The 23798-nt window shown below is 41.1% G+C and overlaps 1 protein-coding gene across 5 annotated transcripts in view; it reads left to right on the forward strand.

Moving 5' to 3' along the window:
• Positions 1 to 20723, forward strand: part of ANKRD12 (ankyrin repeat domain 12) — a 122666-nt gene extending 101943 nt beyond the window's left edge. For 3 of the 5 annotated variants that reach the window (XM_040432030.1, XM_040432029.1, XM_040432032.1), the window contains 3 exons: positions 853 to 912; positions 7836 to 7931; positions 20336 to 20723. In XM_040432030.1, the coding sequence (XP_040287964.1) occupies positions 853 to 912; positions 7836 to 7931; positions 20336 to 20521 (342 nt within the window). In that variant the 3' untranslated portion in view covers positions 20522 to 20723. The remainder of the gene's footprint in view (positions 1 to 852; positions 913 to 7835; positions 7932 to 20335) is intronic. The other 2 variants (XM_040432031.1, XM_040432033.1) reach the window with 1 other exon arrangement.
• The last annotated feature ends 3075 nt before the right edge of the window (positions 20724 to 23798 follow it).

Here is a 23798-nt window from a genome sequence, read left to right on the forward strand (position 1 = left end):
TTATATGTCATCTTCCCAGTGGCTTGTGTACGTATGTGTGTAACCCATTACAAAACTGATCTATTTTCGTATTTATTTTAAAGTCTAAAATATCAGTTCTGCCCCCAGAATGGACCAGTCAGCATCTTGGGAGCACATGATAAATAACAATTGTGTGCAGCATCCAACATTTGTGAGAGCCTTTGGGTTTTTACTCTTGAACTTCTCATTGGTTTAAAGACGTCTCATCACAGGCAAGCAGTGGAGATGTGATCATTGCTACAGGTCCTCCCAGCTGCTAGAGGGAAAATGTAGTACTACATGCGGTCATTGGGTCCCCCACAGCAAGAGCCGCCACCTATGTCTGACTCCTAAAGGTTGGGTCCGATTAGCGCCCCAAGCTCTATGTTGGATCCATGTGCACGAACAGGACATATGGAACGGGCTTGTCAAGAGTAGACAACCACTTTGTATGATAACTGAACATATGACTAGTGTAGTGTGCCAGCAGTATTATTTAAAGCACCAGTGCCATAGGCAACATAGTCCCGAAATCAGATGATAGGACTTTTCTTTTTAAAATATAAGTTACGTAAATTTAGTAATAAATGATTTTCATGCAGCAGAGTTTCTGTGACTTTTTATGTTCTTCCTTTTGATAAAAATGCGGATTTTTTTATGACTGCTTGTTTTTTTCCCTTACACTGACATTGAATCAAAAAATGCCGAAATACTCATCCTGAAAGTCTTGTTGGAATTAATTGATAGTAACAGTATTTAAAAATGTGACAAGGAAATATGAGATTGTAATAAATCACAAAGTGTATTGAACTGGGCCAAAAATTACTTTCCATCAATCTTTCTCCAAAATAGATAACCACAGGACAGTTTTACAGTGGCGCACGTGATGTGGATGAAAAAAGAAAAGTGAAGGTAATTCATTAATACTGGTGCTTTAAATAAATGCTTGCATTTGGGCAAGAATTGACTTTGCCTGGTATCATTTATATACGAATAGCACAGAGAGAGAATGAAAATGCTCTACTGCCAACTTATAATAATAATAATGTCTGTCCTGTAATTGATGCTGTAGCCAGAGGACTATTAATAAGAGGACCGACGCTCATCACTAAGATGTGAGTTTGATCTATTCACAGCAGATTGTTTGTTTTGTTGCCTTTCTTGTGTCTTTGCATTTAGACGAGTTTTGTGGATGGAGCAATTGCTGTTCAGTGACCCCAGTGGAGGGGGGGAGGGGTGTATAGTTCTTACAGTATGGTACGGTGATATACCTGTCTGTCTCATTTTATACTATACATAATCATTAATAGTCAGCACTCATTTTGATCTCCTTTATGCAATTTGACACTTATCATGAATTGCATTGGCCTAGCTCAGGGATGCTCAATCTGCAGCCCTCCAGCTGTTTTAAAACTACAACTCCCACCATGCCCTGCTGTAGGCTGTCTGGGCATGCAGGGAGTTGTAGTTTTTCAACATCTGGAGGGCCACAGGTTGGGCATGCCTGGCCTAGCTGATACTTCCTAGTTTTGCATCCTTTCTCTCAGGCCCGACATTAGGAATAAGACAGAGAAGGTCATTGATCAAGATTGTCACTGATACGTAGGACTTGATATCCCCCTGCTCCGCCAGATGATGCACTAAATTTATGACAAGGGGCAGGCTTCGTCATAAATTAAAGGCGTTGTCTCACTTCAGCAAATGGCATTTATCATGTAGACAAAGTTAATACTAGGCACTTACTAATGTATTGTGATTGTCCATATTGCCTCCTTTGCTGGCTTTATTTTTTTCAGTGCATTATATATTGCTCGTATCCAGGGGTTACAATCACCCTGGAATCCAGCAGCGGTGGTTGTGCTTGCACACTATAGGAAAAAGTGCCTGCCAACCTTTGGCCACCAGAGAGCCCGGCACTTTTTCCTATAGTGTGCAAGTACGGGCACCGCTACTGGATTGGAGGGTGGTTGTAACCCCCTGAAATGTAATGGAAAAATGACCCAGCAAAGGAACCATTATGGACAATCACAATACATTAGTAAGTGCCTTGTATTACCTTTGTCTACATGATAAATGCCCTGCTGAGTTAGGACAATCCCTTTAATCGCATCCTCCACTTGGCACTTAGATTGGAATCCAGAATAGCGCGTAGTAATCATCATTTACGCCATGTCATAAATGCTGGTAAATGTGTCTGGCCTATTGGCCTGCCCATACCACCTCCCCATCTTTGAAAGTGGCGAGGGCAGTGTAGGTGCAGTGACATTTTAAAAGTTGCAGATTCGCTGATTGCAACTTTTTCATGCCACAAAAGTGGTGTAGGACCCCCCCCCACAGTGTACGCATTCCCTGGAATGCCCCTGTAAATGTACATAAAAATCTGAATAACTTTGCCGACGGTTTGCTTTACTTGTTAGGATGGAAATGTTTATCACTGCCCTCTAGGTGATATAAACAGTTAACAGATCGTAGCTTTGTTTCTCCTTTCTGTGTATTTGATGCCCGGGCATGCCCAGTCAGTTCACTGATGCAGCTGCCCACTGTGTACGGCGCATGGCTGGGCCCGGCGGTGAAGTGAGCAGAGTCCGTGACGTAAGGACACTGTACTGGCTTAGAGTAAAACCATGGGAGGAGAGATAAGGGCAGTCTCTAGGGGTATGTGCACTTGCATTCAAGGAGGAACGCCCATGGGCACTTGCAAATCATTTGCATACATCATTAAACAATGTTTTTGTTTTTTTGTTTTTTTTCAGCATCAAATACACAAAAAGGAATCAAAGGAATGATCTGTTAACTATTTATATCACCTGCAGGGCAATGATACGTTTTATTTGTCTAAAGTTGGTGGCAGACCCCCTTTAAACCACTGATGGTTTGTGAAGTCTTTCCTGTTAAATGAAATGACACTCTCCGCATGTGTTACCACCTTATCTAGTCTAATCTAGGAGATTAGACCTGAATATAAAGCCTTTTCCCCTTTGTATTATATCAGCTGCTTTTTTCTTCGGTACAAGCAGAAAAAAACAAGTGAACTCAGTGGAACACTGCCACCTACTGGACACTGCAGAGACATGGAGTATAACCGCTGCAGTCATTTATGAAATGTGCACAGGAAGTGTCCCACCGGATATGGATTTTGCTGATATATGTATACCTACCTGTAACGGACCGTTCAGCACACAACTCCGTTCCGACGATATTCTCCTTTCCAGGCACAGGCAGCTACTGCAAGCACCAGTCTGCCGAACTGCAAACTACACGAACACTGGAAACCGCGGAACAAGAAAAGCATACAATCGGCTTACACTCCTGGCAATCAGCACACAATCCAATTCCCCCAATAACGAGACGCACTTCGTTTGAGGGTCAAGCAGAACTGACTGTACTTCAAGTACAGCCTCTTTTATTCATAAACCACAAACATAGTACTGCCCACAGGGTTTTGAAATACAACCAATCAGTAATTTACAACACATACAATGTAAGTACAGCAACCAATCGTTCACGCCCCCAGAGGACCAGAAGGAAGACTGCGACACAGGACAGATACAACATATCCCCACAATGCATCATGGTTTCCTCCTCTCTGTCCCGGAGACAACCGAGGAGCAATCCAATTATCTCTCAGGACAAAGGGAGATCACCAATACACATGTGTAGACAACAGGACAGACATCACCATTTAAACACACAATGGGACAATGGCACAATAGAAACACACCCAGCATATTCCTCCCAAGCTGACAAGTTACACTTATTATAAATTGTTACAACTTTGTGAGTTTACATTGTCCATACATATAACTTATATAAATTTAACCAGTATAACTTAGGGACAAACCTATCCAAAATTCACTTGAATAGGTTCAGGGGTTTAAAAGTTAGTAAAAGTATCTTAAAGGGCCGTAATCCAGGGGCAGGAGGCGGGCAAACAGCCCGCTCCAAAACACAGTGGCGAAGTGGCTTTCGCCACACTACCTCCTAATGCAATGAGATCCTTGCACTTTATAACTACACATAGTTCTCCTCCTATATGTATATTTTTTCTCAAATTCGAATTGTCCTGGATTTTTATATTGATGTCCTATCCTCAAGACAGGTCATGAATCTCAGATCGGCAGGGGTACAGCCTCCCTGCCAATCAGTGGTTTTGTTGCAGCTCCGGTGCCGGAATTACACAGCTCTGTGCATTGTGTAGTGGAAGGAACCGGTAACTGCAGCGCTGCTTCCATTTTTTTCTGCCACTTATGGTTTATTCCAGAATTCAGGGGCGTTGCTAGGGTCTCAAAAGATCTGGGGCCCAAGCCCCAATGAATATGGCCCAGTTCTCTAAGTCGTCCCCCCACACACCACATTTTGCTGTACTTGCTATACAGCAGCACATACCTCTCACATCCAGGGCCTCCCAGGTGACGTCTCCTCGGATGTAGATCTTCTGTCATCATCTTCTCCATTCGGTCCGTACAACTTCTCTCAGCCGCCTCGTCTCTGCAGAGTGTGACACACAGACATCTTAGCTTCCTCACATTTCTATCATCATCTCCCAACCTGGAGTCCCAACAGTGTTATCATGCTGCTCGCTGTGCCCCCAGATACTATCCTGAAGAAAAATGAGTGCCCTCATAGTTATACTGCCTCCTACAGTGCCCTCAACCGTGATAATGTTCCCCAAGAGTGCCCCCATTAGAAGAGCCCTCTATTGTTCCCCCAGTGGTAATAAAGCTCTCTACAGACCCCTCAGTAATAATAAGGCCCCCCATAGTACTCTTAGTAGAAATAAGGCAGATCTATAAGTCCCACCTATAGAGCCCTCAGTAGTAATAAGAACGCCTATAATGTCCCCTGGATTTGCAGTGCCCCCTGTTATATTCCTGCCTCCACCATACAGTCCCATGTAAATAACATCACACCATCTCTCCTGCCCCCTCCAAAATATAGTCTGATGTAAATAACATCACTCCCTCCTACAGCCACTATCAACATACAGTCCCATGTAAATAACATGACCCCCTCCCCAGCCACCTCCAACACACAGTTCCATGTAAATAACATCCCTCCCTTCAGCCCTAACATACAGTACCAGTTAAATAACCACAACTCCCAGCATTGCTCTCCCTCTCCCTTCACTTACCTCTCCTGATGTAGCAGACATCACCTCAGTTTCTTCTCCTCTTCACTGCCGCCCTCTCCTGCACTGGTCACATGATGGTGACAACATCGCAGGCCCTTTTCAACCACTGACTGTTTTACTGGTCACATGACCTATGATGTCACCACAGGTCCTTCAGCTCTTCCACCGCATTAGATTCAATTGTATTGCCGTGCCGTGGATGGCAATACAGTTGTATCTAGCAGGCAGGCAGGACATTCGGGGCCTGGGACAAAACATCAGGGCTCTATGCCCCGAATGTTTTAACCTAGCAACGCCCCTGTTCTAGATAGAACAATAGTACAATAGAAACAACGGGCACTAACACTGACCAGGTCTGTACTGTGTTTAGGATTCACTCCCGGTTTTAGCTTTGAAAAACATGAGAAAATTAGCAGTGTGTGAAGGTGGCCTAAGGTTAGCTTCATACAAGTATGTGGATCTGCAAATGTCCATAGTTATGAATGGCATACGCTTAGCATTGCATACCCGTTCTAGCTGTGTAGCACTGGTAGGTCGTCTTGTTTTTGAATACGTGCTGTAGAATTCAGTGACTACTTCACATCTGTTTAGCAGAATCAAAACGCCCAGGTGACTATGACATATGTTCACATTGGTGCTGCAATATGTACCCTATAAATACAGAAAATAAGCTTGTGTGACAGTATCCGAACACAGGCTGCCTGTTTCACATTTGCGTTGGACATCTTCGGCAGGCTGTTCCCTACACTCCGGAAACTGCTGGACACTACCTGACACCCGCCGGCCCCATTCACTATTATAGGGACTGGCGAAGGTTAGGGATGAGCGAATAGACTTCTGATGAAACATCCGAAGTCTATATGCATAAAACTTTGTTTCATTACTGTACGGAGTGAGCGCTCCGTACAGTATTAGAATGTATTGGCTCCAATGAGCCAAAGTTATTACTTCGCGAAGTCTCGCGAGACTTCCCATAATAACTTCAGAAATTTATTTATACTGTAAAAAACCATTTCCTGAGCTCCGGTTTGGTTCCAAGTGATACCTTGGAACCGAACCAGAGTTCGGGAAATGTTTTTTTACAGTATAAATCAATTTCTGAAGTTAATATGCGAAGTCTTGCAAGACTTCGCAAAGTAATAACTTTGGCTCATCTGAGCCAATACATTCTAATACTGTACGGAGCTCCTGCTCTGTACAGTATTAGAACAAAGTTTTATGCGCATCGACTTCGGATGTTTCATCTGAAGTCTATTCACTCATCCCTAGCGGAAATCCAGCCACAACTCTGCAAACATGCCGAGAATCGACCAGACGAAAACCTTAGCGGTCCGGTCGATATTTGCCAAGTTGTGGCCAGATTTCCCCCAGTCCCCATTATAGTGAATGGGGCCAGATGGTAATGCGGTAGCTTCTGGCAATTGCCAGAATGCAGAGAGATCCGGCAAGCTACTCCCTGCCAGATCTCTCAGTGCTAGTGTGAAAATAGCCTAAGATGGAGAATGCATGCCAAGTAGATCATCCCCTTCTCTGCTGCCAGCATCTGCCACGATACACTGCTAAACGGCTGTATCCCTAATAACAGGGTTTTCTGACATCTGTCCCATATCATTCTGGTCTTCAGCTGAATACTGATCACCAGGCGGAGGGTAGAAAAGGGGCTCCAATGTGCTAAAGCTATTCTGCCATCGCTTTATATAATATTTCCGTTCTGATTTGTGATGTTTGTTTTACTTATTACATTTATGGATATCTTCTGTACACTGTGCATTTTTCAGTCTGTCAGTATAAGTATTCTGAACCTTATAAGTGACTGGGGTCTATTACACAATAGGTTCATCATAACCGTCTTGGCTTTACACATTAGAGTATTGTTAGGTGAACCCAACATATTTAGCTGGACCGGCTGACTGTCTAATGTGTATGAGAAGCTCCCGGGAAAGAAGGATCAGGCACATTGAATTTGAACACACAATCCTTTTGTTCTCCCGGATGATAAGCTGCTGCCAGAGGTATTTCTCTTCTCTCACCTCGGACTGGCATCTGTGTGTATGGAAAGCCTGGAGAAATGCCTGCCAGGCGAACAAGCGGTTGGCTATTGAGTGTATATGGGCAAGAAGCCATGATGTTAGTGGGGACAGAGCTATTGTAGAGAGTAATATATCAGTAATATTACTTATACATAAGTTTATCATTTTAAGACCTCCTAATCATAATCCCATAATTTTTATGTATAGGTAGGTCAGTTCTGCTGAGAGCAGCAGTAATACACATCTCAAATTAAAGCAGACAGTTTTTGAAATGTGGTAACTTGGCATAATGGGCATCCTCGCTGTGCAGCTTCTATTCCTTCTAATATCAACATGACTGCAAGGCTCCTGTTCTGAATATACAAGCCTTAGACGGTGTGCGGTGCTCTGTGAAGATTTCACATGAGCCTGCATGGTGGGCAGCATAGACCCTGAGAGGTCTGTAAATCGGCAGATGACGGCTATTGAACATTACATTTCTTTTTTCTTGTTCAAGTTCTATCTATGAACACTTAATGAAAGCAGCAATGGATTTTACGGTTTTCTGTGCAGTGAATACAAAGTATATAAATATATATAAATATAAAGCTGAAATGTCCTGGTATTAGATATATATTCTGTAATAGTGCTTGCCTCTCAGGGGGTCATTTCATTCATGATATTCTTGTTTGCAGACAGAAGATGGGAAAGCATCTGTACGAGACAGGTTCAACGCCAGGCAGTTTATGTCTTGGCTACATGATGTTGATGATAAATTTGATAAATTAAAGGTAAGTTGCAATGTGCTTTCATTCTTTTAGCCAGTGGCATTGTTTATTTAGAACTAATTACCTTAAAGTGTACCTCCAATTATAAAACAATAGTGTAAGTGAATATAAGAAACTTTGTAATATCTCTTATTAAAGAAAAAGTTTTCTATCTGATTTTATCAAGCTGCTTTGCTTTTATTTCCTATGGAGAGAGGAGGAGGCTGCTGGAGGAGAGACACAGCTCACCCTAAATTTGCGTAATCCAGACACTCCCGTAATATAAAGAAAAAGGCAGCACTGAGGGGGGGGGGAAGCGTTTTGCGCAGATCAAGCCCACAAACTGCAGTTTCCTAGGGCTGTATGACACCAACAAATTATCTGACAGATTTTCTGACCAATCATTGGTCAGATGGCAGGCTATAGCTACTAGTTGATCCAGGGAGTTATTCTGATTGCCTGATTGGAGTCTGGAAGGAATTTTTTATTCCCCTAAAGTGAGGAAAATTGGCTTCTACCTCACAGGTTTTTTGTTTTTTTTTGCCTTCCTCTGGATCAACTTGCAGGATAACAGGTCGAACTGGATGGACAAATGTCTTTTTTCGGCCTTATGTACTATGTTACACACACAAATCTTTTGTTATACACACCAACTATTGGTCTGATTGGACAGATTATTGGTCTAGCTCTGCTACACTTAACACTTTTGTCTTTACTATATCTAGTAAGATAAGGCTCTACCACTGTTCAGAGTAGGTAATAAATCACTTACTAGGTGAAGACAGCCTCCTCATCCCTCTTCCTCTCACCCTAGACTTCTGTGTATAAGCTGAAGACCAAGAAGGGTGCTATTAGAGATTAAGAGGCTGTGTGAAGAGAAACAAGGGGGAAGCAGCCTGGGAAGCTGAGGAGTAAGCTTAAAGGGAACCTGTCACCAGGATTTTGGGTATAGAGCTGAGGACATGGGTTGCTAGATGGCCACTAGCAGATCCGTAATACCCAGTCCCCATAGCTCTGTGTGCTTTTATTGTGTAAAAAAAAACCGATTTGATACATATGCAAATTAACCTGAGATGTGTCACAGCTTGAAAATATGACTCTTCTCTGGTCACACAAGTAAGATATGACTCTTTTATGTTAATTTGCATATGTATCAAATCGGTTTTTTTACTCAATAAAAGCACACAGAGCTATGGGGACTGGGTATTGCAGATGTGCTAGTGGGGTTTTAGCAACCCATGTCCTCAGCTCTATCCCGGTGACAGGTTCCCTTTAATTCTTTAAAAGGAATCTATCTCCATAATCTTGGACTATTATTTGCATTACTACATGAGTGGTACTGCATATAAGGAGTCCAGATCACTATTTTTTTAATTTTCCTATCCAGGAATGCTATCAATCACTGACAACACCTCCTACGTATACTATTGCAGTAAAAAACCGCAGAGGTGTGAATGTATAAAATACAAGTTTCACTGGGTCTTTTCCAACACAAAACTATATATATTAATCTGCTCAGCTCCTCTTGTTCTATATTATGATGCATGCAAAGTGCATTGTGGTGACAGGTCCTCTTTAATAAGATATATTACAAAGTTTCTTAAAATCAACTGTACTATTTATTTCTGAAAACGTATTTATAACTAGAGGTACGCTTTAACCACTTGATGGTTCTTAATTTCTTTCACAGTTTAGTGCTTGATCATATTGTTGACTAAACCCCTTAGCGCTGCCATTGAGGGGCCTTGGACTTGGGCGCTTACTTCTTTATAGCGGCACTTTAGCCCAAGGTAGCTTAAAAAAAAAATACTAAAGCTCTATGCCTTCAGCTACCAGAGGTAGCTATTCAATTGTAACTGTCAGTCAGTGGGCATCCATTACTGTGATGTATACAGCGGAGCACGCACATGAGTTTTTATGCTCTGACAGTTCAGGTGAATTGGACACAAATTCAGAGGCTGAAATATATATAGATAGTGGTGACTCAAGCTCTGCTTCTATCACTGGACCCTATAGCCCTATGGAGGTAGAAGAAGTCGCCACTGAGTCATCACATCCACGGCGCACTGTTTCTGTACTTTTCACAGCATCCTGCAACTTCATCCCCCCCACCCCCCAAGTAGCCCACTTTTTAGCTACTCCACAAATAAATGTGGAAGTTACAGATTTTAACCCATATGATTTTTTTTCCATTGGTGGATGATAAAGTCCTGGAATTAATTGTGCAGCAGACTAACCTTAGGCCCCCTGCAGACAAACGATCTGGATTAGGTCTGGATGCGTTCAGGAAAACTCGCACCATTTTGCAAGCAATTGCACAATTGCAGTCAGTTTTGTCTGCGATTGCATTCAGTGGTTACGTTTTTATTGCACGAGTGAAATGCGCATTGATGCGTTATTCACGCGCGTGATAAAAAAAGGAATGTTTACAAACAACATCTCTTAGCAACAATCAGTGAAAAACGCACCGCATCCGCACTTGCGGATGCAATGTATTTTTCACGCGGCCTCATTCACTTCTATATGGCCAGCATTGCGTGAAAAACTCAGAATATAGAACTTGCTGCGATTTTTCACGCAACGCACAAGTGATGCGTGAAAAAAATGTACACAGCCCCATTGAAATTATTGGTTCCGGATTCCGTGCGGTCGCAATGCGTTCGCATCACGCATTGCACCCGCATGGAAAACTTGCTCGTGTGAAAGAGGCCTTATGGATTCATTCTTAAAATTATACACCCCTGATAAAAATCTGGCAAGTCCCTTTTCAGTTTTCAAAGGCTGCATTCCCTTCTGACAATTTATTCCCTCCAAAAGTGCCAGGTATGGGGTAAAATGAATGGTATGCGAGAGCACAACAGGTCACACCTGCAGTTTTTCTGTTTGAGGGTAGAAACCGCCAACTTAGTCCGCCAGGCTACCCTGAAAGTATTTGAACAAGAATTTTGTGGGACCTATTAGCGCCATTCCTGCACAAAGAGTACCACGCGCACAATGATAATTTTTACACTCCATGCTGCACATGAGCTTATGGGACAATACACAAAAACAGAGTTGGATTCCCACAGCCACTGGAGTCCAAGCGTTTGGAGAAAGGAACATCCTTTCCGCTTGCAAGTAACCAGCTACTTGCAGTGAAGTGGAAGGACAGGAAGGATGCATACATGCTGACCACCATGCATGCAGACACCACAGTGACAGTAAGGGTCCATTCACACGTCCGTAATTTGGGTCTGCATTCGTTCCGCAATTTGCGGACCCATTCACTTTCAATGGGGCTGGAACGGATGCAAATCCACATTTTCGGGATCCGCATCCGTTTTTTCGGGATCCGTTTTTTCGGGATCCACAATTTCGTTCCTGGAAAAAATAGAACATGTCCTATTCTTGTCCGCAATTGCGGACCAGAAAATGCATTTTCTATTATAGTGTCTGTGATGTGCGGATCCGCAAAACACTTACGGACGTGTGAATGGACCCTTAGAGAGAGGGGGGCTACTGCACCACAAACTGGTCTGTGTAACAGACTGTAATAAACTTATGGGAGGTGTAGACCTCTCGGAACAGGCGCCTAAACCAGATCTAGTGAAGCAGAAAACAGGCCCTGGTATAAAAAAGTAGCAATCTTTCCCATTCAGATTTCTACCTATAATTTTGGTCTTATTTAAAATGGCCCAAAGAAAAAGGAAAAAGTGTGTTGTCATTAAGAGAAACAAAATGTGAGTCTTGCAGGTATGATACCTTTTAATGGCTAACAAAAATAGAAGTAATGTTGTTACATAGAGAGTTTTCAAGACAAGTCCCATCTCTTCATTAGGCATACTACAAGAATATGTGAAGAAACAGATATATATATATATATATATATATATATATATATATATATATATATATATATATATATATACTGGATATAAAAAGTGACCTATAAACTGTACCACTCAATTGAAAAGCAAACTGAAATATTTTAGGTGGAGGGAAGAAAACAAAAAAAATAATAATAATGTGGTTGCATAAGTGTGCACACCCTCTTACAACTGGGGATGTAGCTGTGTTCAGAATTAAGCAATCACATTCAAAATCATGTTAAATAGGAGTCAGCAATCACCTGCCATCATTTAAAGTGCCTCCAATTAACCCCAAATAAAGTTCAGCTGCTCTAGTTGGTCTTTCCTGAAATTTTCTTAGTCGCATCCCACAGCAAAAGCCATGGTCCACAGAGAGCTTCCAAAGCATCAGAGGGATCTCATTGTTAAAAGGTATCAGTCAGGAGAAGGGTACAAAAGAATTTCCAAGGCATTAGATATACCATGGAACACAGTGAAGACAGTCATCATCAAGTGGAGAAAATATGGCACAACAGTGACATTACCAGAAGAAAACTGGTCTGGAGGCTACCAAGAGGCCTACAGAAACATTAAAGGAGCTGCAGGAATATCTGGCAAGTACTGGCTGTGTGGTACATGTGACAACAATCTCCCGTAGTCTTCATATGTCTGGGCTATGGGGTAGAGTGGCAAGACTAAAGCCTTTTCTTACAAAGAAAAACATCCAAGCCAGGCTACATTTTGCAAAAACACATCTGAAGTCTCCCAAAATCATTTGGGAAAAGGTGTTATGGTCTGATGAAACCAAGGTTGCACTTTTTGGCCATAATTCCAAAAGATATGTTTGGCGCAAAAACAACACTGCACATCACCAAAAGAACACCATACCCACAGTGAAGCATGGTGGTGGCAGCAATCATGCTTTGGGGCTGTTTTTCTTCAGCTGGAACTGGGGCATTAGTTAAGCTAGAGGGAATTATGAACAGTCTCAAATACTAGTCAATATTGGCACAAAACCTTCAGGCTTCTGCTAGAAAGCTGAACACGAAGAGGAACTTCATCTTTCAGCATGACAACGACCCAAAGCATACATCCAAATCAACAAAGGAATGGCTTCACCAGAAGAAGATTAAAGTTTTGGAATGGCCCAGCCAGAGCCCAGACCTGAATCCGATTGAAAACTGTGGGGTGATCTGAAGAGGGCTGTGCACAGGAGATGCCCTCGCAATCTGACAGATTTGGAGTGTTTTTGCAAAGAAGAGTGGGCAAATCTTGCCAAGTCAAAATGTGCCATGCTGATAGACTCATACCCAAAAAGACTGAGTGCTGTAATAAAATCAAAAGGTGCTTCAACAAAGTATTCGTTTAAGGGTGTGCACACTTATGCAACCACATTATTTTATTTTTATACACTGCTCAAAAAAATAAAGAGAACACAAAAATAACACATCCTAGATCTGAATTAATTAAATATTCTTCTGAAATACTTTGTTCTTTACATAGTTGAATGTGCTGACAACAAAATCACACAAAAATTAAAAAATGGAAATCAAATTTTTCAACCCATGGAGGTCTGGATTTGGAGTCACCCTCAAAATTAAAGTGGAAAAACACACTACAGGCTGATCCAACTTTGATGTAATGTCCTTAACCCCTTAAGGACATAGGACGTACTGGTACGCCCTATTTCCCGAGTCCTTAAGGACCAAGGACGTACCGGTACGTCCTAACTTTTAAATAGGCATTCCGGCGCCCCAGGGGTTAATCGGAACGGGATTTCGGCTGAAATCATTCAGCCGGCATCCTGTCACATCGCCAGGGGGGTCATGTGACCCCCCCCCATGTCGGCGATCGCAGCAAACCGCAGGTCAATTCAGACCTGCGGTTTGCTGCGCTTTTTGCAGTTTCTGATCCGCATAGATCTGTTCAGTGTAAGTAAAATACAGTACAGTGCAATATATATTGAACTGTACTGTATTATACAGACATCAGACCCACTGGATCTTCAAGAACCAAGTGGGTCTGGGTCAAAAAAATGTAAAAAAAAAAGTGAAAAAAGTTAAGATAAAAAAAAAACTTATCACTGAAGAAATATTAAAAAAATAAAATACACTACACATATTAGGTATCGCCGCGTCCCTAACGACCTGATCTATAAAACGGTCATGTTACTTTCCCCGCACGGTGAACGCCATAAAAATAAAAAAATAAAAACTATGAGAAAATTGCAATTTTGCCCACCTTACTTCCCAAAAAAGGTAATAAAAGTGATCAAAAAAGTCGCATGTACGCCAAGATAGTACCAATCAAACCGTCATCTCATCCCGCAGAAAATGAGACCCTACTCAAGATAATCGCCCAAAAACTGAAAAAACTATGGCTCTTAGACTATGGAAACACTAAAACATGATTTTTTTTTTTTGTTTCAAAAATGAAATCATTGTGTAAAACTTACATAAATAAAAAAAAAAGTATACATATTAGGTATCGCCGCGTCCGTATCGACCGGCTCTATAAAAATATCACATGACCAAACCCCTCAGATGACCACCGTAAAAAAATAAAAATAAAAACAGTGTAAAAAAAGCCATTTTTTGCCATCTTACGTCACAAAAAGTGTAATAGCAAGCGATCAAAAAGTCATATGCACCCCAAAATAGTGCCAATCAAACCGTCATCTCATCCCGCAAAAAATGAGACCCTACTCAAGATAATCGCCCAAAAACTGAAAAAACTATGGCTCTTAGACTATGGAGACACTAAAACATTTTTTTGGTTTTAAAAATGAAGTTATTGTATAAAACTTACATAAATAAAAAAAATTGTATACATATTAGGTATCGCCGCGTTCGTGACAACCTGCTCTATAAAATTACCACATGATCTAACCTGTCAGATGAATGTTGTAAATAACAAAAAAAAAAAAAGTGCCAAAAAAGCTATTTCTTGTTACCTTGCTGCACAAAAAGTGTAATATAGAGCAACCAAAAATCATATGTACCCTAAACTAGTACCAACAAAACTGCCACCCTATCCCGTAGTTTCTAAAATGGAGTCACTTTTTTGGCGTTTCTACTCTAGGGGTGCATCAGGGGGGCTTCAAATGGGACATGGTGTCAAAAAAAAACAGTCCAGCAAAATCTGCCTTCCAAAAACCGTATGGCGTTCCTTTCCTTCTGCGCCCTGCCGTGTGCCCGTACAGCTGTTTACGACCACATATGGGGTGTTTCTGTAAACTACAGAATAAGGGCCATAAATAATGAGTTTTGTTTGGCTGTTAACCCTTGCTTTGTAACTGGAAAAAAAATATTAAAATGGAAAATCTGCCAAAAATTTGAAATTTTGAAATTGTGTCTCTATTTTCCATTAAATCTTGTGGAACACCTAAAGGGTTAACAAAGTTTGTAAAATCAGTTTTGAATACCTTGAGGGGTGTAGTTTCTTAGATGGGGTCACTTTTATGGAGTTTCTACTCCAGGGGGGCTTCAAATGGGACATGGTGTCAAAAAAACAGTCCAGCAAAATTAGCCCTCCAAAGACCAAACGGCGCACCTTTCACTCTACGCCCTACTGTGTGCCCGTACAGTAGTTTACAGCCACATATGGGGTGTTTCTGTGAACAGCAGAGTCAGGGCAATAAAGATACAGTCTTGTTTGGCTGTTAACCCTTGCTTTGTTAGTGGAAAAAATGGGTTAAAATTTGAAAATTAGACCAAAAAATGAAATTCTCAAATTTCATCTCCATTTGCCAATAACTCTTGAATACCTTGAGGGGTGTAGTTTCTTAGATGGGGTCATTTTTGGGTGGTTTCTATTATGTAAGCCTCGCAAAGTGACTTCAGACCTGAACTGGTCCCTAAAAATTGAGTTTTTGTAAATTTCGGAAAAATTTCAAGATTTGCTTCTAAGCCTTATAACATCCCCAAAAAATAAAATATCATTCCCAAAATAATTCAAACATGAAGTAGACATATGGGGAATGTAAAGTCATCACAATTTTTTGGGGTATTACTATGTATTACAGAAGTAGAGAAACTGAAACTTTGAAATCTGCAAATTTTTCCAAATTTTGGGTAAATTAGGTATTTTTTTTGTGCAAAAAAAATTATTTTTTTGACTTCATTTTACCAGTGTCATGAAGTACAATATGTGACGAAAAAATCTCAGAATGGCCTGGATAAGTCAAAGTGTTTTAAAGTTATTAGCACTTAAAGTGACACTGGTCAGATTTCCAAAAAATGGCCTGGTCCTTAAGGTGAAAATGAGCCCGGTCCTTAAGGGGTTAAAACAAGTCAAAATGAGGCTCAGTAGTGTGTGTGGCCTCCACGTGCCTGTATGACCTCCCTACAATGCCTGTGCATGCTCCTGATGAGGTGGCGGACGGTCTCCTGAGGGATCTCCTCCCAGACCTGAACTAAAGCATCTGCCAACTCCTGGACAGTCTGTGGTGCAACGTGACGTTGGTGGATAGAGCGAGACATGATGTGCTCAATTGGATTCAGGTCTGGGGAACGGACGGGTCAGTCCATAGCATCAATGCCTTCGTCTTGCAGGAACTGCTGACACACTCCAGCCACATGAGGTTTAGCATTGTCTTGCATTAGGAGGAACCCAGGGCCAACAGCATATGGTCTCACAAGGGGTCTGAGGATCTCATCTCGGTACCTAATGGCAGTCAGGCTACCTCTGGCGAGCACATGGAGGGCTGTGCGGCCCTCCAAAGAAATGCCACCCCACACCATTACTGACCCAATGCCAAACTGGTCATGCTGGAGGTAGCGGTCCTGCTGCTGGGTTGTTGCCCTCCTACGGCCTCCTCCACGTCTCCTGATGTACTGGCCTGTCTCCTGGTAGCGCCTCCATGCTCTGGACACTACGCTGACAGACACAGCAAACCTTCTTGCCACAGCTCGCATTGACTACCTGAGCCACTTGTGTGGGTTGTAGACTCCGTCTCATGCTACCACTAGAGTGAAAGCACCGCCAGCATTCAAAAGTGACCAAAACATCAGCCAGGAAGCATAGGAACTGAGAAGTGATCTGTGGTCACCACCTGCAGAACCACTCCTTTATTGGGGAGTGTCTTGCTAATTGCCTATAATTTCCACCTGTTGTCTATCCCATTTGCACAACAGCATCTGAAATTGATTGTCACTCAGTGTTGCTTCCTAAGTGGACAGTTTGATTTCACAAAAGTGTGATTGACTTGGAGTTACATTGTGTTGTTTAAGTGCTCCCTTTATTTTTTTGAGCAGTGTATATACACACAAAAGAAAAGCTGAAATATGGTGTAATAAATGGACATGTGAAAAACAGAATATCAAAAATCTTGAAAATTAGTGCTTATCTTACAGATAAGCGGTTTGAAAGTTTTATGGTCTCTAAATTGATATTATACTAGGTCTTTGAGATATCAGTTTAGAGACCATAAAACTTTCACACTGCTTATCTGTAATATGATTAAGGACTCATTCTTAAAATTTTTGATATTCTATTTTTCAAATGTCCATTTATTATCATATGTCTGCTCTTTTTGTGTATGTGTGTGTATGTATATATATATATATATATATATATATATATATATATATATATATATATAATATTTAATATATCAGACATTCTTGTAGTATAACTGACAGACTGAAGTTGTCTCAAAAGCTGGCCATGTAACAAATGGCCCAAGGGACGCTCAGCTTCCTCAAGTTCCAGAAGAGTCTCCTGTTTGAGTTCCCCACATCTGGACCATCCTTCAAATCTGAGGATGTTCAAAATCTTCATGAAAAACGGGATCCAGCACTGGTTTTAAAAGTCCATGTTGCTTTATTTAAGTATTCAATACATACAGGTGTGGAAGTTAGGTTCCAGTTAACTGGACATGGACTTTTAAAACCAGTGCTGGATCCTGTTTTTTATGAAGTTTGAATTGGCCTTAAACCCAGGCCTTCCGTGCACGGTGCATATACCTGCTTCTGGTGAGCTGGAAATTTCCTTGTAATGTATCAGAAAAAATCTATGCCACCCAGAAGTATCCTCCAATATTATGCCAGGTTTGTAGCAAGCATGGCAGGAGGAGGGATACCCATTCTACTGCCTATGCCACCCCTGTACATTAGCAGTCATGTAGTTCATGCATTTAAGAGACAATTTTCAGGTCTCACAAAAAAATAAACAGGTTATGATTTCCCAAGTAAATTGAGGACATTGATTACCCTCTGATGGAATAATTCCTAAATTCCTACATCCCATATATGAATAGATAGAATTTATTAGTGGATGAATTTTGAAGGTCCTAATTTTAATCATTTCATTCACATAACTCTATCGTGATTTATTTTTTTAGGATCTCAAATATAATTGGACTAAGGGCTTTAGGGTACTTTCACATTAGCGTTTTTCTTTTCCGGCACGGAGTTCCGTCAAAAGGGCTCAATGCCGGAAAAGAACTGATCAGGTATATCCCCATGCATTCTGAATGGAGAGCATTCCGTTCAGGATGCATCAGGATGTCTTCAGTTCAATCTTTTTGACTGATCAGGCAAAAGAGAAAACCATAGCATGCTACGGTTTTATCTCCAGCCAAAAAAAACTGAAGACTTTCCTGCATTTTTTTCCATAGGAATGTATTAGTGCCTGATCCAGCATTCAAAATGCCGGATCCATCCGGCATTGGTGAAAAAAATAAATGCTGTATCCGTTTTGCCGGATGACACCAGAAAGACGGATCCGGCATTTCAATGCATTTTTCTGACCAGGCATTTTTAAGACTAATCAGGATCCTGATCGGTCTTGCTAATGCCATCAGTTGACGGAACAGCTTGCCGGATCACTCTGCCGCAAGTGTGAAAGTAGCCTTATTTTGTTTGAGATCTAGTTTTTAAAATGTGGATTTTCTATCATTCAGGCTGCTCAGTGCCTCCACAAGTGTGCAGTGGGGCCTGAAACATTTTTACTTTGTCTTCTGAAAGCCACTGAGGCTTCTCTAAGGCCCCTTGCAGACGAGCGTGTCCGGATGCGTCCCGGTGCATTGCGGCAAACCCGCGCGAGTAGGTACACAATTGCAGTCAGTTTTGACTGCGATTGCGCTCCGTTGTTGAGTTTTTATCGCGCGGGTGCAATGCGTTTTGCACGCGCATGATAAAAAACTGAATGTGGTACCCAGACCCGAACTTCTTCACAGAAATTCAGGTTTGGGTTCAAGGTTGTGTAGATTGTATTATTCTCCCTTATAACATGGTTATAAGGGAAAATAATAGCATTCTAATTACAGAATGCATAGTACAATAGGGCTGGAGGGGTTAAAAAAAATATATAATTTTTTTTTAACTCACCTTAATCCACTTGTTCGCGCAGCCGGCATCTCTTCTGTCTTGTTGTGTGAGGAATAGGACCTTTGATGACGTCCCTTCGTTCATCGCATGGTCCGTCACATGATCTTTTACCATGGTGATGGATCATGTGACAGACCATGTGATGAACGTAGTGACGTCATCAAAGGTCCTATTCCTCACAAAAGAAGACAGAAGAGATGCCGGCTGCGCGAACAAGTGGATTGAGGTGAGTTAAATTATTTTTATTTATTTTTTTAAGCCCTCCAGCACTATTGTACTATGCATTCTGTATACAGAATGCTATTATTTTCCCTTATAACCATGTTATAAGGGAAAATAATAATGATCGAGTCCCCGTGAAAGTCGCACCGCACTTGCTTGCGGATGCTTGCGATTCTCACGCAACCCCATTAATTTCTATGGGGCCTGCGTTACGTGAAAAATGCAGAAAGAGGAGCATGCTGCGATTTTCATGCAACGCATAAGTGATGCGTGAAAATCACCGCTCATGTGCACAGCCCCATAGAAATAAATGGGTTCGGATTCAGTGCGGGTGCAATGCGTTCACCTCACGCATCGCATCCGCGCGGAATACTCGCCCGTATGAAAGGGACCTAAGTGTGGGCCCTGTTGTGTGTCAGGGCATAAGATTAGGGGCATAATGGGGATGTTTCTGAAGACAGGAGAAACGGGGTGATACATTTGGGGTGTTCTTCGTTTTCATGTGCCCTGTGTAAAAAAAAACTGTCTTTAAAATGACACATGTAAACATTTTTTTTATTTTTTTACCTGCTTAGTATGTATTTCTTCAAAAACCTGTTATTTCAAAATACTCACTGCACCCCTAGAATACCTTAAGGGGTCTAGTTTTCAAAATGGGGTCATTTCTAGAGGGTATTTACAAGTGTACAACATTTCCAAGCAAAATTTGTGTTTTTAAAGCCACTGGGTGCTCCTTTATATTTGTGCTTTGCCGTGTGTCAAGACATAATATTTAGGGCCACAATGGGGATATTTCTGAAGACAGAAGAAACAGGTTGATACATTTTGGGATGTTATTTTTGTTTTTCATGTGCTCTGTACCATATCTCTGCACTAGTTTTCTGGCATAGAAAAGTTTCAGATTTTGCCACGTGTGCGTCTTTTTAGCTTTTTCTGATACCCTCGATACTTCTCCAAAAAGTATATCCAAAATGTCACAAGGTTTTTCTTGCTTTGACAAAAAATTTGTAAGATCAACTAACTCTGTTCCCCTGTGTTTTGTCTGCAGACATGTTTACTGATGAGGCAGCAGCATGAAGCGGCGGCGCTTAACGCAGTTCAGAGGTTAGAGTGGCAGCTCAAACTACAAGAACTGGATCCAGCCACATACAAATCTGTCAGCATTTATGAGATTCAGGAATTCTACGTTCCACTTGTGGAGGTCAACGATGACTTTGAACTGACTCCTATATGATGTTGTCATACTTCCTCCGTAGACTGCACTTCTGCATGCTGCGCTGCAGACAAACCGTTTGGTAACTATGGGGAGGGCACAGCCTCTGTGAGGAATACTTGCACTGTTTCTTAAGAGGGAATGTCTTGAAGACATCCAAGCGCACACCGTGGATTAGGATGTGCATATAGAAGTTATTTTATATAAATATATTTAATCATAGAAAAAAAATTGCATCGGCAGCAAAACGGAAGCAAATGGCTCAGGAAGCTGCTTCAGGAGAGTAGCCAGAAGCTTGAGGTGACATTCGCTTAGAGGGCTAGCCACGTTTTGGTACCTGTCTTTTGCACATCAATGCATTACAGATCACTGGAGAGCTTTTCCAACGAATGCCATAGGGATCTTAATAAACGTGCAATGCAGGAACACCCCGTTCCGACAGCAGCAAGGGTTAATGTTCCATCTAATGCCCAGGATATGATATGAAGAAGTGTAATGCAGTGAAACACATGAAAAGCTCTGAACTGATCGCATCTTGGGAAGATAATGTGTGAAATTCAAACAAATGTAAAATTGTCTTATTTTAAATAACTTATTTTATATGTGTATATATTTCTGTGCATTTGTATATAGTATTGTAATTAATAATCCCGCGCTGTACAAAGATAGATATTTTATGTGGAAACTTGCGTTGCGTCTGATGTTTTAATGGACCAAAGTTGTCGTCTTTTAGGTTTTGTTTTTCCGTGTAACGTGTTGTACTTGTACGTGTTTCAGTAAGGCATGTTCATAGCCTTGGAAAGGTTTATGGAGAAGAGGTATTGCATGCACCACTCCAACACATCCAATACCATTTAATACTTAGCTAGCCTGCTGCCGATAACCTTTATCATACGCAGATTATTTTTTTGTTCAAATCGGAAAAAAAATCTACAAAAAAAAAATGTACTTGTTAGACGTCAGACTCAGATGAGCCTATTTTTAAAGAAAAAAAAAACACAAAAACCTTTGAATGAAAGCTCTAAAATTGTAAATGTTCTATTTTAATATTTACATAAATTTGTATATATCTATGTAAATATATTGTTTTAATAAATTTTATTGGTCCTGTTCAGAAAGCATGTGGACAATTTGTGTACATTTATTTTACAATAAATTATTACATGATAATTTTCTTATCTTGAGTAAGTAAAAGTGACATGAACCTTGCAGCCCTAAATGAAGAGCGGCCTATGGCTGGTTTCACACGGGCGTTGCGGGAAAATGTGCGGGTGCGTTGCGGGAACATGCGCGATTTTTCCGCGCGAGTGCAAAACATTGTAATGCGTTTTGCACTCGCGTGAGAAAAATCGCGCATGTTTGGTACCCAAACCCGAACTTCTTCACAGAAGTTCGGGCTTGGGATCGGTGTTCTGTAGATTGTATTATTTTTCCCTTATCACATGGTTATAAGGGAAAATAATAGCATTCTGAATACAGAATGCATAGTAAAATAGGGCTGGAGGGGTTAAAAAAATCAAATAAAATTTAACTCTTAATCCACTTGCTCGCGCAGCCCGGCATCTCCTTCTGTCTCCTCCTTTGCTGATTGTAGGAACAGGACCTGTGGTGACGTCACTCCGGTCATCACATGATCCATCACCATGGTAAAAGATCATGTGATGACCGGAGTGACGCTACCACAGGTCCTGTTCCTACAATCAGCAAAGAAGGAGACAGAAGGAGATGCCGGGCTGCGCGAGCAAGTGGATTAAGGTGAGTTAAATAATTATTTATTTTTTTTAACCCCTCCAGCCCTATTTTACTATGCATTCTGTATTCAGAATGCTATTATTATCCCTTATAACCATGTTATAAGGGGCAATAATAATAATCGGGTCTCCATCCCGATGGTCTCCTAGCAACCGTGCGTGAAAATCGCACCGCATCCGCACTTGCTTGTGGATGCTTACGATTTTCACGCAACCCCATTCACTTCTATGGGGCCTGCGTTGCGTGAAAAACGCAGAATATAGAGCATGCTGCGATTTTCACGTAACGCACAAGTGATGCGTGAAAATCACCGCTCATGTGAACAGCCCCATAGAAATTAAAATGGGTCGGGATTCAGTGCGGGTGCAATGCGTTCAACTTGCGCATCGCATCTGCGCGGAATACTCGCCCGTGTGAAAGGGGCCTAAAGGTAATTAAAATGTACAAGGAATATGGGCAAGTGTAAGAGAAGGACTGGGAAAGTATGGCTGCATTCTTCCAGAAACTGCACCGCACCGGTTTATGGGCTGTATCAGGTATTCGCTAGTTGATTGTCCGTTCAGTTGTTGCTCAGAATTCAACCTACTGCTATTGAATGTTGGATTCTTGAATGATTGCAAATATCGGGGAGCAATAAAGTTACTAGTTTCATGTTTTGCTGCCACAGACGCCCACCTCCATTTAACCTAAATTGGAGATCCTATATTAATTGTAACCACTTCCAAGCACAGCCATTTTCTGTTTTTTCTTATTTGATTTTTTATTCCCATCCTTCTAAGAATCATAACGTTTACATTATTTTTTACATAATTTTTTATTGTACTGCATAATTTTTTGTTCTCAGCTGTTTCCCACATATAAAGTCACTCATGTGGGGGTAATCTTAATCCTTCGGATTGCTCACCAGTAGTGCATATACGTCTATCTTAAATCTCTGATAGTTGTAACTGTAGTTACATCCAATATACCTTCTTGCTATTATATGACAGTAATTGTTTTGTATGTCGACCGTCCTTGTATGTGGAGTCCGACTGTAGGCCAGATTTTAATTAATGATTATTAAAAGGTATATTTTAATTGGGAAGGTGTTCCAGTATATATTCATTTATTCTTCCCTGAGATTTATTTACTGCGTAGCAGGTTTTTTGATGTGTATAATAGCACCATTTAATATTCCATATGATGTAGTGGGAAGTATAAATGGGGGTAGAATTGGGGAAAAAATGCAAACTGACATTGTTTTATGGGTTTCCTTTTTTCATGGTGTTCACTAAGCCATACAAATTACATGTTCAGTTTATTCTGTTGGTCATCACGATTACAATACTGAGTTTATATACGGTAGTTTTAATACATAAAAAAATGGGGGGGGGGGAATTGCCATATTCACCTATTTTTTAATTTTTTTAAATATTTCAGTCTATAGAGCTGCGTAAGGGCTGATTTTTTATTTTATTTTTTTAGATGTTTACTGATATAAATTGTATAATTTATTGAAAACAACAACTACTTGAAGTCTGTATTCCAAATAGCCCCAAAAATAAAT

This window comes from Bufo bufo, chromosome 5 (assembly GCF_905171765.1).
Source record: "Bufo bufo chromosome 5, aBufBuf1.1, whole genome shotgun sequence".
NCBI classification, from domain to species: Eukaryota; Metazoa; Chordata; class Amphibia; order Anura; family Bufonidae; genus Bufo; species Bufo bufo.